Here is a 14396-nt window from a genome sequence, read left to right as displayed (position 1 = left end):
GAAAACTATTAACCTTATCGGTTGAGGACGTGTTTGGATTGCAGAATTTTTCTGGAAAAGTTTGGAAATGAAAAATACTTTTGAAAGTTTATACTTTTTTAACACACGAAAGAAGATATAACTTGAACCAACCTTATTCAATTTTTACTTAAAAGAATATCCCTCTAATTTAACCATAATCATAATATTTCCCTCGGGAAATGATATTTACCCCCCTTTCATCACCAGGGACACCCATTTGCCAGTGTACTTTGCAATCATCATCTCCCTTTTTGCCATTGATACACTGACGTTGGGTGTCCCTTGTGATCGAAAGGGGCGTAAATATCACTTCCCTTTCCCTCTGAATAGCGTAAAGAAACAAAATTCTGAAGAAAATATTTTCCGTCAGAAATGATTTTCTTGTAATCCAAACAGTTGCAAAGCCATCCGACATATACAGCTGCGAGAATCTTTCTCCATTTGTTGCCGTCGCCATTTATAACGGGAAACTCTTGCTCGAACTCACCCTCGTCATACACGAGAATCCCATATAAAGTTTCAGAAGCTTCATCTCTTCAAAGGCTGAAGAAAAAAAAAGGAAGAAAAGAGAAACCTTCTCCCTTTATGTAAATGGTGCCAAGAACATCACCTTCTTATCTTTCTTGTTCATATTATTTTTCAAGAAGTACTGCTCAAAGGGTTACTCTCTTTGCACGCTATTTTTCATATTTAAATGTAAACCCAGTTGGAATAACTGTTTCTGATTCTAAATCTACATCATTTTCCTCCTCTGATCTTCTGGGTCAAACCCAATTTGAGAATTTCATAAGAGATCAGTTTAGGTCCAAGTCTCTTAGCTATGAAGATGCATTGGGTACTTTTAATACCATGGTGGGCATGCAGCCAAGCCCTTCTATTTATACATTTAATCTCCTATTGGGAAAAATTAACAAAATGAAGCATTATTTCACTGTTCTTTCATTGTATAATAAGATGAGGTCTGTATCAATCTCTCCTGATTACTATACACTGAAGATTTTAGTTAACAGTTGTTGTCATATGAATCGGGTCGATTGCGGTTTTTCAGTTTTTGGTGATATAATGAAAAGGGGCTACGATCCTGGCACTGTAATTTTTGCAGCCTTGATTAAGGGTTTATGTAGATCTGATAGATTGGCTCATGCAATCCAACTGTTTGATAAAATGCTCAAGATAGGGTACTCACCTGATGTACTTACTTACGGATCGATTATTAATGGGTTTTGTAGAGCTGGGAACACTGAAATGGCTCTCAGGTTGCTTAGGGAAATGAGTTGTAAGCCTAATGTGTTTGCATATAACATGATTATTGGTAGTCTTTGTAGAGGGGGATTGATTAGTGAGGCCTTGAAACTGTTTGAAGAAATGATTAGGGAGGATGTTTCACCTGATGTTGTCACTTATAATTCTCTTATTCATTGCCATTGTAGTTTAGGAAATTTGAGAGAAGCTATAAGACTTTTTAGTGAAATGATCAATTGGAGAATCGCACCTGATGTTATAACATTCAATGTATTGATGGATGCTCTTTGTAAAGAAGGGAAGTTGAGGGAGGCACATGGGTTGTTAAAAATGATGATCGAAAGAGGCGAGAAACCCGATACGATTTCGTATAATACTTTAGTTTGTGGATACTGCTTTGTAGGCCAGATTGATGCTGCTCGAACTCTCTTCAATGGGATGGCGGATCACGGGCTTTCACCAGATGTTGTCACTTTCAATTCTTTGATATATGGCCTTTGTAATTCTGGATTGTGTACGAAAGCCATGGAACTTTTTAATAACATGGTGGGTGAGGGAATTTCACCAAATGTGATCACTTATAATTCTATAATTCATGGTCACTGCAATTTGGGTCAATGGAAAGTAGCCATTAGATATTTTGATGAGATGGTAGAGAGAGGACCTTCACCAAATGTGGTAACTTTCACTATATTGATGGATGCTCTTTGCAAAGAAGGGGAGATCATAGAAGCACATAAATTGTTAGAAGGGATGATTCAAAGAGGCGAGGAGCCTGATACAATTTCATATACTGCCCTGATGGATGGATACTGTTTAGCAGGTCAAATGGACGATGCAGAAAAAATATTTCATTCTATGGTGGCTAGGGGACTAACACAAGATGATTATTGTTATAATGCATTGATTAATGGGTATTGCAAGGGTAAGAGGATGGATGAGGCATTGAGGCTCTTTGAAGAAATGCATCTTAATGGATTGAAGCCTACAGTTATTACATACAGTACTCTATTGGGTGGACTATGTCAAGTTGGTAGAGTTGAGGCTGCCCAAACTCTCTTAAATGAGATGGTGGATAGAGGGCATTCTCCAAATATTATCACTTACAATTCTTTGATTCACGGCCTCTGCAATTCAGGAATGTGGAAGGAAGCCTTAGACTTTTTTGACGACATGGTGGATAGAGGGATTCAACCAGATGTCATCACTTACACTACTCTTATTCATTGTTGTTGCTATTCTGGCCAGTGGAGAGCAACTGCTAGATTTTTCAAGCAAATGATTGATCAACGAATTTCACCTGATGTTATAACTATCAACATATTGATGGATGCTTTCAGGAAGGAAGGGAAGACCAAAGAAGCCCATGCAATGTTAAAAGTGATGATTCAAAGAGGTTACTTATAATACATTGATAAATGGGAACTGTTTAACACGCCAAATGAATGAAACAGTTAATACTTTTTCATTCCACGGAGACTAGGGCCCTTGCACATTATGATTATAGCAATGATTGTAACTACCATGCATAATTAAGTGTTTTGAGTCAGGCGGATGAGGCTATGAGCTGCTTTTTGGAGTGGAAATTGTGGTAATTATCTGTAATAGGATTGAAAACTGTGGCAAAGTCCAGAACAGCTCTTTGATGAGAAGCAAGCTTGCGGCAAAGTCGAGAACACTCAATGTACATTACATTTTTGGATGGGCTTCATAAGAAGAATGCCTCTATGGAGGCCCTGGAGTTATTTCAAGTCATAACAAACAGGGAACTTGACCTATTATTGAAATAATTAACACCCTTATCAATGGTATATGTCATGTTTGGGAAGCTTCAAATGCTGAGTAAACCATTTCCTGAGATGTCTAGAAATGGTGGTATCTGATGTTGTAAATAGTATGTATGAGATGAAAAAAGAAAGAACTTAAATCCATATAAATATTGAATTTGCGTATATTTTTCTTATTTTATTTAGTAGAAGCAATGTAGCTATTTGGGAAATGATATTTTTACCCCCTTCCAGCATTTCCACCTCCTTCAGGAAAAGTCAAAAGAAGGGGTGGAATGCTGGGAATGCGCTGGAAACATAATTTCTTAAACTTTTGTTAGGTGCCTAACCAATGCACCAAAAGCTCGAGAGCTGATGGAACACGTTAGGCTAGGCCCTTTAAACATGTCCCATACCAGGCTTGGTTACCTAGGCGGGCCCCCACTTAAGACCGTAACATTCCACCTAGACCTGGCAAAAGCGACCCGTGCCCGCGGGTCGACCCGACCCACCCACAAATTTGCGGGCACGGGTCTGAGTTTTAGTAACCCGTCAAAACTAACCCGCGGGTGACCCAACCCGTAAAAACATGGGTCAACCCGCGGGCACCCGCAAGTCACTTGGCCTTTTTAAGGGTGGTGATTTTGTTATGCTAATCTAGTTAGATGGCTTTTTTATCTAATGCAAAGGATGGTGATTTTGTCATGCTAATCTATTTTTTAAGGGTTTGATGCTTGAATAGGTTATGGCTAGCACCATAGAATATAAATAGGTTGTGGCTAGAACCATAGGTTGATCCCAACCCTCCGATTTGATTGTTAGAGGGTTGATCACTTGATCCTAACCCTCTATAGATCGGAGGGTTAGGATCAACCTATTGAAAATGATTTTTGGGGCACAACCTATTTAGGCTGTGGGCCATCTAATGGATGGTTTGGATCATCCCACGGTGCCGGCCATACCCCCCTCATCAAAATCCGGTGATAAAATTTTCCAAAATAAACAACTGTTTGAATTTGCGGGTGACCCGCGGGTTGACCCGGCCCACCCGCGGGCCGCGCAGGTCACCTAAATTCTGACCCGCAAAAATGCGGGTCATCTCCTGACCCGACCCGTGTGACCCGCACCCGCATCACCCGTGGGTTGACCCAGCCCGACCCACCCGTTTGCCAGGTCTAATTCCACCGCGCTTCTGCATCCGCTGTCCTCGACGGCCCACTATTTGATGGCTTTCACTCTGGCATTTTTTCCAGATACCTCTTTTCACAGGTTGCCCCTTTCATGGCGGCCCATTATGTATCAACTTTTCTCAGGCGGCTTTCAGTTTGGCTTTTTACCAGGTCGATAGCCCTTTCCAGGTAGTCATCTCCACAGGTTGCTCATTCCGTGACTCGAACACGGGACGCCAATGCCTTTTCAGGGGAGTTCATCATGCAGTCAACATAATTAATCTTATGGAGAAATCGATGTCTTACTCCATGGATTCGAGGGAACAATAGAACAATAGCCAGACAAATATTTGATTCGGTCCAATTCAAGCACCAATTTATACGCCATACGGAACTCATCATTGATTTGATAATTGATAAGGTGAATACCCATTCGACGTGGTGGTAGCTCTAATACCAAATGTTAGGTACCTTACCAATAATCAAAAGTTCCAGAGCTAATGGAACGCATTAAGGTAGGCCCTTTAAAACTGTCCCATACAGGACGGGTCCCACCTAGTCCCATACCTAGGTGGTCAACTTTTATCTTGTTCATTATTTATTCATCAAAACATTATTTATTCACCCAACCTTGAGAGAAAAGGAACACGCTTTTGATTTCTGTAGGGAAGAATATAATTAACTTCAAGAACCCCTAAAACCCAGAAGAGCTTGTCCCATAAAACTATCAAAAAGCTCACCCCCCAACCCCGCCACCCGCCATCCGCCACCAACCAAACACACACGCACACACCAAAAAAAAAAAAAAAAAACCTTATCAAAGGCCAATCAGAAAGTCTCTAAAAAAGTGGGGAGTGTCATTGTCAAAACAACGTAGTATTGTTTTGATTTCATTTCCTTCCAAATATTATGATTCTCCACAACTATTCTTATGTTAGGGATTTTGCTTGACATTCGGTTGCCGTGTCATAAAACTCCTTGTTTGGTTGCCAAAACAGCATTGACATCCCTAGAGACTATCATGGATGTTTCCTTGTTAATCATTGCATGTTTGCTGATGTGTCACCCATGGCCCCTACTTATGAAATCTACCAAAATCAACAAAAAGGTGGAATTTTGCTCGGATTTCTTGGGAATGAAGCCTTTTCTCTGTCTTTCTATTCCTCCTCTTCATATTGGCAATAACACTGCGTACCACTACTCACGAGGTTGACAACCAAAAAATGCTACTAATCTACTACAAGGTAAACATCAACCATCCGGAGGGAATAAGTCCCACTCTACAAAGTGGGGTGGGGACACCCTACGTCATAAAAAAAAAGAAGAAAAAAGAGAGGTAAACATCAACCAAAAAATGCTACTAATCTACAAGGTAAACAACTACAACCAAACCGAGAGGTTTAGGGGTTGGGTCGGTCACCGGTGTATCTCAACTCAACTGGTTGAGACTTTGTATCTTCAAACCTAGCTTACCTACTGAAAAGCCCTATTCCCTTTTGGCATATGAGTTCCTATTCACGTAGGTTTTAAATTTCGACTGAAATCTATCTATATATATATACCTACCCCCTTGCTGAACAACTAGCTTCCTGAACAAAGAGCTGAATTTCATTTTTCTGGATGTGAAAAGAAGTATAAATATCTCCATATACCAGACGTTCACTAATGAGTACCGCGTCTTCAGAATTGTAGCCTTCCCATGGCATATAAGCTACTAATACGTTTTTTCCCAAAGCGAGTTCACCACCCGCGGAGAAGGGCCATAAGCGGGTCTTCTGTCTGTTCGATACTATTAGTCACTGGCGACTGTCCTTATAACTTACAAGCGAGAAAAGCCCAGAGCCCTTCTCATATCCCCAGTGTATTCAAACTCGCTCTTGGGAGGTTAGCTTCCCGTTGTTCTCCGGGCGTCACCCACCGAAATCGAAATTGGGATAACACGAAACATTACTTTATTTCGATCGAAATTTTGATCGTTTCCCATAAATTTCGGTAATTTCGCCCGAAATTTCAGGCGGTATAAAATCTTACTTTTTTCCAGTCGTGGGATTTCGAACGAAATTTCGGTTTCGTTGAGTACCGAAACGCATTCCGAAACCGAAATTTAAAACCTTTCATAAGTCATAACATCTCCTCAATATCGCGATATAATATGATTATTTTCGTTTCGTTTTTAATATCGCGATAGATAGTGCCTTCAGATGCTGACGTGGCTAGGTTTTTCTTTGAAACCCTAGTTATTAACGTCTATAGCTGACATGGCTAGGTTTTCTTCGGAACCCTTGTTATTCACGTCCGTCTTAGACCTCTACATAAAAACACAAGAAAACTGGAAAAATAGAAGAAAACCCTCTCTCTCTCTCTCTCACAGAAGAAAAAGTGGTGCAAAATGGAAGAATAGATAAGAGAAGTACGTTTTCATTTCATTTCTGTATTTATATTTTTGGGTTTTCTTTTAACTTCATTTCACTTTATCTTTTAAACCCATATCAATAAAACAGCTTATTGAAGTTGTATGAATGTTAGCTTTTGCTTAGAAAGAAAGTTCAAGATGTTCTAATGGCTGACTTTTAGCTTTATGTTTTCTCGATTTGAATTTCCTCAAATGGGTTTTTGAATTCAATGTTGTTTTTATCCTTTTTTCTCATTTCGATTATTCAAGTAGGAGTCAACAGAGATTTGTTTTATTTTATTCTTTGCTATACGCAAAGGGATTTTAGGTTTTCTTCAACCATTGGGTTTTTCATTAGACAGAAAATGCTATTGGTAGATATGATTAGAATGCTTTGTTATTATGCTTTGTTCTTCATTTGGGTTTTTTATTTTTAACATTTTCTTTTCGATTTAGGGTTCCAGTGATAAGCTTGCTTTAAGGAAAGTATATGAGAACACAGCTCATGGTTTGATTCTCTCTCTATATGTATCATCAGCCTTTGTGACCTTATTCAAAACAGATGGGGCCCACTATCTTCTTACAGCAATCTATGGGCAGTGTTCCTTATTTTCACGGATTACATTTATGCCCAAATCATTTGAACCCTAACTATGGTCTTTCCCAGAATTCATCTCTCAGCTTATCTACATTCCATCTTGATTGTTTGATGAAGGGCGAACTTAGACTCAAAAATGCTTTTGGTTTACAAAGAAATGAGTTTTTGCTACAATGTGGAGGGCAGCAAAGGAGTATATGCATTGATAGAGTTAATCAGGGTAGGAAAAACAAAAACAATCTCAACTTAGAAAGAACTGTGACAGCTACACATAAGAAATTGAGTGAAACTCAAATCGATGATCGGAGACCTTCAAATTCAGCTTTGTCGTGGTCGGATGGACCCTTTGTTGAAAATAGCGAGGAGACCAACAAAGATATCCTATGCAGTTTTTGCAGGAATGGGAAGTTAGTTGAAGCTTCTAACTTAATTGATGTTATGGCAAGAGCTAGTCAGATTCCGGATTTCCCAACTTGTATACACTTAATCAGAGGTCTAATCAAATTAAACAGGATTGACAAGGCAAGCAAGATTTTGGGGGTCATGGTTATGTCGGGTGGAGTGCCCGATATCATCACTTACAACATGTTGATTAGAGGTCTTTGTAATAAAGGACACTTGAAATCTGCTATTGAACTACTAGAAAACATGAGCCTAAGTGGTTGCCCTCCTGATGTAATCACGTACAATACAATCCTACGGTCCATGTTCGATCATGGTAGGTCTGACATGGCAGTTCGATTTTGGGAGGAACAGTTGAGAAAAGGATGTCCTCCCTATCTGATCACTTACACTGTGCTGCTTGAGCTGGTCTGTAGGAACTGCGGTACTAAACGCGCTATTGAGGTTTTGGATGATATGGCAGTAGAGGGTTGTTATCCTGATATTGTTACATATAACTCGCTCATAAATATGACTTGTAAAGAAGGAAAATACAAAGATGCAACTTTGGTGATCTTTGATCTTCTATCACGTGGGTTTGAGCCCAATGCGATCACTTACAACACCCTTCTCCACTGTCTATGCAGCATTGGTAATTGGCCTGAGGCGGACGAGATTCTTTCAATCATGAACCAGGGTTCTCATCCTCCTACTGTAGTTACTTACAATATCTTGATCAATAGCTTTTGCAAATACGGGTATTTGGATCGAGCAATTGATTTCTTAGCTCAGATGGTTTCTCAAGGTTGTTCTCCTGATATAATTACTTTCAATACTCTTTTTGGTGCTCTATGTAAAGAGGGCATGGCAGATGAGGTCTTGGATATATTTCACTCTTTAACGGATATCGGCTGTTCTCCTGTTCTGATCACCTATAATACCATCATTGATGGATTAGCAAAGAAGGGCAATATGGGGGGAGCAATGGCTCTATTTAACCAGATGACCGCTAGTGGAATTCATCCAGATGATATTACTTATAGTGCATTGATTGGGGGGTTTTGTAGGATGGATCAAGTGGAGGATGCTGTAGAGATGTTGAGGAAGATGGGTACGAGCCATCGTAGGACTAGAGCCAGTACTTACAGTGTTGTGATCCAGGCATTATGCAGAAAGAATATGGTGGATACTGCAATCCAAGTTCTTGATACAATGATTTCGGGCCGATGCAAGCCCAATGAAACCATTTACTCTGCTCTTGTCAAAGGGGTAGCTGCTGCTGGCATGACTGATGAGGCCATCAGACTTCATAAAAAGTTGGTTGAACGCAAGGTTCTTAGTGAAGAATCAACATTAAATTTGATATGAAGGGCAAGCTGCTAAATTTAGACCAATTTCATTACCATCTGATTAGGGATCTGCTATTTTGGGCATACAAGTTTTGCGGGCAGCATTTTGCTATTTCAAGAGGTAATTGTTTCTTTCCTTCTTGAGTAGTTGTTACAGCATTTGATCTTTAGATACATACATTTGTATGTAATTATATTTTTATTACTGTTTAAGAGCATTTTCGGATACCATAGAAATTGGTCATTATTTGCAAATAAGGTTTTTTGGGTCGATGATTGCAAACTTGCATTATGGCCTCTTTGGAAGCCATCAAGTTCACAATTCGAAGATAAAATTGAACCTATTATTTCCATTATTTGCATAAAAGTTATATGCAAATAACTTAAGAGTTGTCCAAATGGGCCCTAGGTCTTCATTTTTTCATCATCGTGGGTTTTGTTTTGTAGAGAAAGACGAACCTCATTGGCCTCGTTCTTCACCAGCATTCGAAAATCCAAATTCCTGGGAGAACTGGATTCTTGCCGGTTTCTCCAGTGAGAGTGGAGATTCGTTGGTTAAAATGTGAGGAGAAGAAACATGAGATGCTAATCCCAGAATACTGTCCATTGCATCCAGTCAAAGTGCCCCCACAAAGACTCTCCATCATCTGATCATAACCCTCCATGCCCGTCCTGAAATCTTCTCTACCTCCCCACGTTTAGCAGCAGGGGAAAGTTGGTTGCGAGAATAGCTATACAGAGATACTCATCCCTGTGCCTAACAGCTCCATTAGGATTTTCTATGCTAGATATAGTCTCTCTGTGTGCGGCTTTTGTGTTGTTGATCCATGTTATTTTTTGTTGCTTTGTTGATTCCAGGGAAGCACTTTATGTCTAGACATTGCTATTGAAGCTATCTGGAGTTTCTACTTGATGCCGCATGAAAAGAAGAAGAAGAAGCAGGCTGAATTCTCATCCATGGAATCCATCAAGCAAGTTGGACTACTGTCTAAAAAACCACAAAATTCTTCCTTTTACAATCTGAAACTTTTGTATATGATGCTTGAGTTTTGAGTTATTGAAAGAGCAAATGATTGCTTTTGAGGTTAGACATGAACAGAGTTTATCTGGCACCCTGTTCTTTCATTGTCGCTTGATGTGAATCAAAATTTTGCAGATTTAGGTATGCACAGATTGTACTTTTTTTTTATCAAGCTCTTTCTAGACATGAAATAACACAAACATAGAACTTTTCTCCAATTGTTCTGAATATGGTCTGTTTGTGCCATGAATCCTTTATGCGTTTGCACCTGGATGCACTGGACTTATCTTCCTGTTTTTGTGTTGGTTTGGCTTCATGATTCATACTGCTCGAGATCTTTTACATTCAAGTTAATCCGGCAACATTCAGTTCTTTTTCCATCAAGCTCTTTCTAGGCATGAGCAAGCACGAACGTTAGAACTTTTCTCTAATTATTCTGAATACGGTTTGTTTGTGCCATGAATCTTTGTGTCTGCACCTTGATGGACTGGACTTCTCTACCCATTTCTGTGTTATTTCTGGTTTAAGTTGGTTTGGCTTTGTAATTTATGCTGCTCTATTGCAAGCTGAGAATGGCACCAAGATCTTGTACATTCAAGTTAATCTGGCAACATTCAAACCCGATTACCCAGTAATGCTGGCTGTGACTGGAAGGTTTGTCAAAGCTCAAATAGCATAAGTATTAAATTCTTATCATGTCAGAACTAAGATGGGTCAAGCCTTGTGTTCTTTGTATAACCTTGTTGTCCTTCGATAGGAGGGATAGGAGGGTGACCGGCAGATCATGGAAGTGTGGAAAGTAACCTTTGTAAATGATTATGTATCACTTGTTTATATCATCCATGAAATCAAAGTTGTAGATGGATTTGCCTCAACTTTTCATTGACCATGAGTCTAGAAAATTGGTACAACACAGGCTGTCCACTTCGATCCGTTTGTTCTCCCTACTTGTTTTAAGCTACACCCCCATGTCTAGATCTTTAATCATACAGTAAACCCCTCTTGGGGATGGCTAAAACTTCATTATTTGTCAGGGTAACTTAAGATTGAACATCCATTGGAGCACTTCTAGGCCATGTGAGAGAATGATAAATTCGTTCCAGACGATGGCGGAAAGTCATCTTTGCTTGCACTGGATCTGTTGGTGTAACAGCAATGGATGAATAGGTACTATGTTAAGGACTGTATTTTAAGCTCATAGCCCAGCCTTCCAATCTAAGATATGGGCTGAAGGGGCTATTTGAAAGTGTTTAAAAGCACGGTCTGGGACAAGAACTCAGCCAAGGTAAAACAGAGTCAACTCAGGTAAGTTAATGATTGATGGGGGTCAAATTTTTATTAATTTGGGTGAGTCAGAGGACTTCTTGATTAACTTGGTAGGCTCAAACTTAGATCTGCCCAACAACTTGCTTAGGTAAAACCAAACCGACTCAATGATTTATACTTGATTCGTAGAGTTTTTAAAGACTGATTTGAACTCAATCAAGTGGCTAAGTGAAGACAATAACTTGTCTAGGTAGAACCCAACCGACTCAATGAGTCAGATTGATTCGTAGAGTTATCTAAACACTGACGTGAATTCAGTAAGTGGTCAAGGGAAGACACGCTGCCCTCCTTTATGTGTACTACAAATTTCAGAAAATTCTTTAAAGCTTCTCTTTGGTTTAGTGTGGATTGCAAATATGCAGAGGCAAATTTCAAGGCTGCAAAACATGCAAATAATCCAGTTGAGTAACTGCCAGTTTTAGGGCCTTGATTTTGTATATAAGAACTCAGAAATAATCTCTTTTGTTCTAATAAAGTTTTTACATCCAGTTGATCAACAGATTCAAATAAAGAGAAAAAAGAGATGCTCCAAATAGAGTAGGAGCAAACCAAAGATGCCGTTGCAGCAGTCTTGCAATTGTGCCAGAGAGAAAAATAGAGAGGTGGCTTGGTTTCTGATCTGGCTCAAGTCATGCATGGTAGACGAGGGGTCAAGTCAAGCCCGTCCAGGCTCAATTTGAAGCCACTGCAAATGCACTCAATAACCTTCAAGGTTCCATACCGCCTTTACAATATTCGACCAGCTTTTTACACTTCTCATTTTGCATGTACTTGATTACTTGAATGGCTCATCTGCCTTTGGTTCCAGTGCTGATCAAGAATCTCATCATCATTAGATAGTTTGGTTTGGATCATAAAATTCTGGTTTATATGGCCACCTCTTATCAAAGAGACTTAAGTTTGAGACATAGTTTTGTACAAATCAAGCATGGGAAAGTCCTGTTAAAGCGTTTGAGAAAATCCTCAGGTACAACATCCCTAACAACAAGTGCTTTCGCCAATTCCAAAGCCTCAGCTCTCCATCCGGCATAGGCTATTCCTTCGATCAGTACAATATAGGTAGTTCCATTTGGACGACACCCTTTCTCAACCATTTCGGCAAGTACATTGATGGCCATGTCGATCCTATGTGCCTTGCACAATCCAAGTAGCACGATGTTGTAAGTGATGGCTGTGGGTCGAAACCCACTACTCTCCATGTCCTTCACCAATCCCATCGCCTCATCTACGATTCCATCTCTACATAAGCATGATATTAGCGCATTGTAGGTGACCTCATCTGGCTCAATCCCTTTCTCCATCATCTCCGAGACCATCTCCAGAGCCCTCGCTCTGTTTCCACTATTCCAGAGCCCGCCGATCATTGAATTGTAAGTACTCACATTTGGAGAACAACCTGTTGTTCCTATCTTAGAAAAGATCTTCAATGCTTGATCTGCATTCCCACTCTTACAAAGTGCTGTCAAAATTGTATTATAATTAACAATATCCGGGTTGCACCCATTGGAGATCATATACTCCATGAACCCAATCGCCACATCCAACCTCCCCTCTTTGCAAAATGCAGAAATCAAAGGATCATAACTGTAAGTATCTGGAGTCAATCCTCTTTCAATCATATCCTTCAACACATCCATTGCCTTATCAACCTTGCCTTCGTGACAAAGCGAGTTGATCAATATGCTGTAAGTAACAACATTTGGCTCACAACCTCTTGAAACCATCTCACCCACCAAAATCTCTCCATCCTCCCATCTCTGCTGACTCAAGAGAGCCCTTAACAAGATATTATATGAGATCACATCTGGTTTGCAACCTCTAGATGGCAATCCTTTAATAAATTCGAAAGCTCTATCCACCATTCCTTCTTTGCACATTCCTCTGATGATCACATTGTAAGTATACATATCAGGTTTAAGACCTTTCAATGACATCTCATCCAAAAGCTTCATCGCCTTATTAATCCCACCTTGGATAATTGTTGCCTCTATCAGAATTGTATATGTAACAACAGTTGGGTGACAGTTATCTTCCAACAATCTATCCAAAACCTCCAAAGCTGAACCTAATTTCCCTCTACTGCAAAGACACCCTATCAGTATATTATAAGTAACAGAATCGGGCGAACAGCCTCGGCTTCTCATCCGGTCCAAAAACTTCGTGGCGGACTCTATTCGATTCGCCTTACAGAACCCACTGATCAATGCATTGTAGGCGAACACGTCAGGGCTCCCATGCTTTTCTAAGATCTCCATGACTCCAACAGCTTTTCCAATATTTCTTGAATTGAAAAACCCTTTGATAAGTTTTGTGCATAGAATCACATCTGGTCTATAGCCTTTGTTTACCATACATTCAAGGAAATATAGTGCTTCACCATATTTGCCTGCTCTACATGATCTGTTCAGCAGTTTAATGAGATGGGTCTCCTCAAAATCAAGTGATTGGTAATGGGTTGCCCGAATTTCAGCAGAAACCCTAACGCTAGTTAGGTTTCGAAGGCTAGGGTTAGGGTTTCTGCAACTAAAAATGCAGACTTGGTGAAAATGGGTTATCGATTTTATGTGTTTACTGATTGGGAAAATGTGTGGAGAGGCTTCAGAACAAAAGATAGCCATTGATGTGATCTTTTGTGTTACATTCTAGGGTTTTGATTAGGGTTTATGCAGCTGTAAAAACTGAAATTCAGAATGGGATGATGGTTTTCATGTGGGTGTGGAATGGAAGCAAGGGAGTGAAGAATTTAGCAGAAATTTTGGCCATCAAAAGATGAACTTTTGTGTTCAGTGTTCATGGGGTAAGAATAGGCAGGAAGAAAAAAAAAACATATCAATGGAAAAAAAAAAAAAAAGCATAGCAGAGAAGAAAACAGTACCTGAACTTAGCATGAAAATATGTTTTAGAGATGGGATTTCGCTGTTGTGTTTTAAGAGATTTGAGTGCAGTAGATTTGTCCTTAGGAAATCTTTGGGATAAGGAGATAACTTGTGGAATGCTATTCTGACGTGCTAACTTTGTTAGACGCGGTCGGACGCGCTCTATGATTTTGATAATGGCACTCTTCGCTTTATTTCGGTCTACTTTTCTGTTTATAGAGTTATTATTTATATGGTGTAAGCCCTTATAGTCCC

The 14396-nt window shown here is 39.7% G+C and overlaps 3 protein-coding genes across 5 annotated transcripts; 2 read left to right on the top strand and 1 right to left on the bottom strand.

Annotated features, from left to right (window-relative positions):
* The first annotated feature begins 373 nt into the window (after positions 1-373).
* LOC143861027 (uncharacterized) lies at positions 374-3215 on the top strand. The gene has a single exon (XM_077371911.1). It carries the CDS (start codon positions 613-615, stop codon positions 2668-2670), a length of 2058 nt encoding a protein of 685 aa, XP_077228026.1. The 5' UTR covers positions 374-612; the 3' UTR covers positions 2671-3215.
* Positions 3216-6462: 3247 nt separating this feature from the next.
* On the top strand, positions 6463-9813 carry LOC143861028 (Pentatricopeptide repeat (PPR) superfamily protein). 3 transcript variants are annotated; one of them, XM_077371912.1, is made up of 3 exons: positions 6463-6608; positions 7047-9039; positions 9777-9813. In XM_077371912.1, the coding sequence occupies exon 2, from the start codon at positions 7153-7155 to the stop codon at positions 8935-8937; it is 1785 nt and encodes a 594-aa protein (XP_077228027.1). In that variant the 5' UTR covers positions 6463-6608; positions 7047-7152; the 3' UTR covers positions 8938-9039; positions 9777-9813. The 3 variants fall into 3 exon arrangements, with proteins under 3 accessions (XP_077228027.1, XP_077228028.1, XP_077228029.1); XM_077371913.1 differs by lacking the exon at positions 9777-9813 and adding an exon at positions 9366-9770; XM_077371914.1 differs by having other exon boundaries at positions 6486-6608; positions 7055-9039.
* A 1839-nt stretch (positions 9814-11652) lies between these two features.
* Positions 11653-14215, bottom strand: LOC143860539 (Pentatricopeptide repeat (PPR-like) superfamily protein). Its single transcript, XM_077371222.1, has one exon. The coding sequence runs from the start codon at positions 13881-13883 to the stop codon at positions 12150-12152; it is 1734 nt and encodes a 577-aa protein (XP_077227337.1). The 5' UTR covers positions 13884-14215; the 3' UTR covers positions 11653-12149.
* Between the last annotated feature and the right edge of the window lie 181 nt (positions 14216-14396).

Source organism: Tasmannia lanceolata, unplaced genomic scaffold (assembly GCF_043159265.1).
Source record: "Tasmannia lanceolata isolate RefF3 unplaced genomic scaffold, GAP_Taslan_0.1 ptg000037l, whole genome shotgun sequence".
In the NCBI taxonomy this organism is placed as follows: domain Eukaryota; kingdom Viridiplantae; phylum Streptophyta; class Magnoliopsida; order Canellales; family Winteraceae; genus Tasmannia; species Tasmannia lanceolata.
This window is presented reverse-complemented; position numbering and strand designations above follow the sequence as displayed.

Coding starts and splice junctions, on each gene's coding strand:
- LOC143861027 (XM_077371911.1), top strand. CDS start 613: ATGGTGCCAAGAACATCACCTTCTTATCTTTCTTGTTCATATTATTTT.
- LOC143860539 (XM_077371222.1), bottom strand. CDS start 13,883: ATGGCTATCTTTTGTTCTGAAGCCTCTCCACACATTTTCCCAATCAGT.
- LOC143861028 (XM_077371912.1), top strand. CDS start 7,153: ATGGGGCCCACTATCTTCTTACAGCAATCTATGGGCAGTGTTCCTTAT.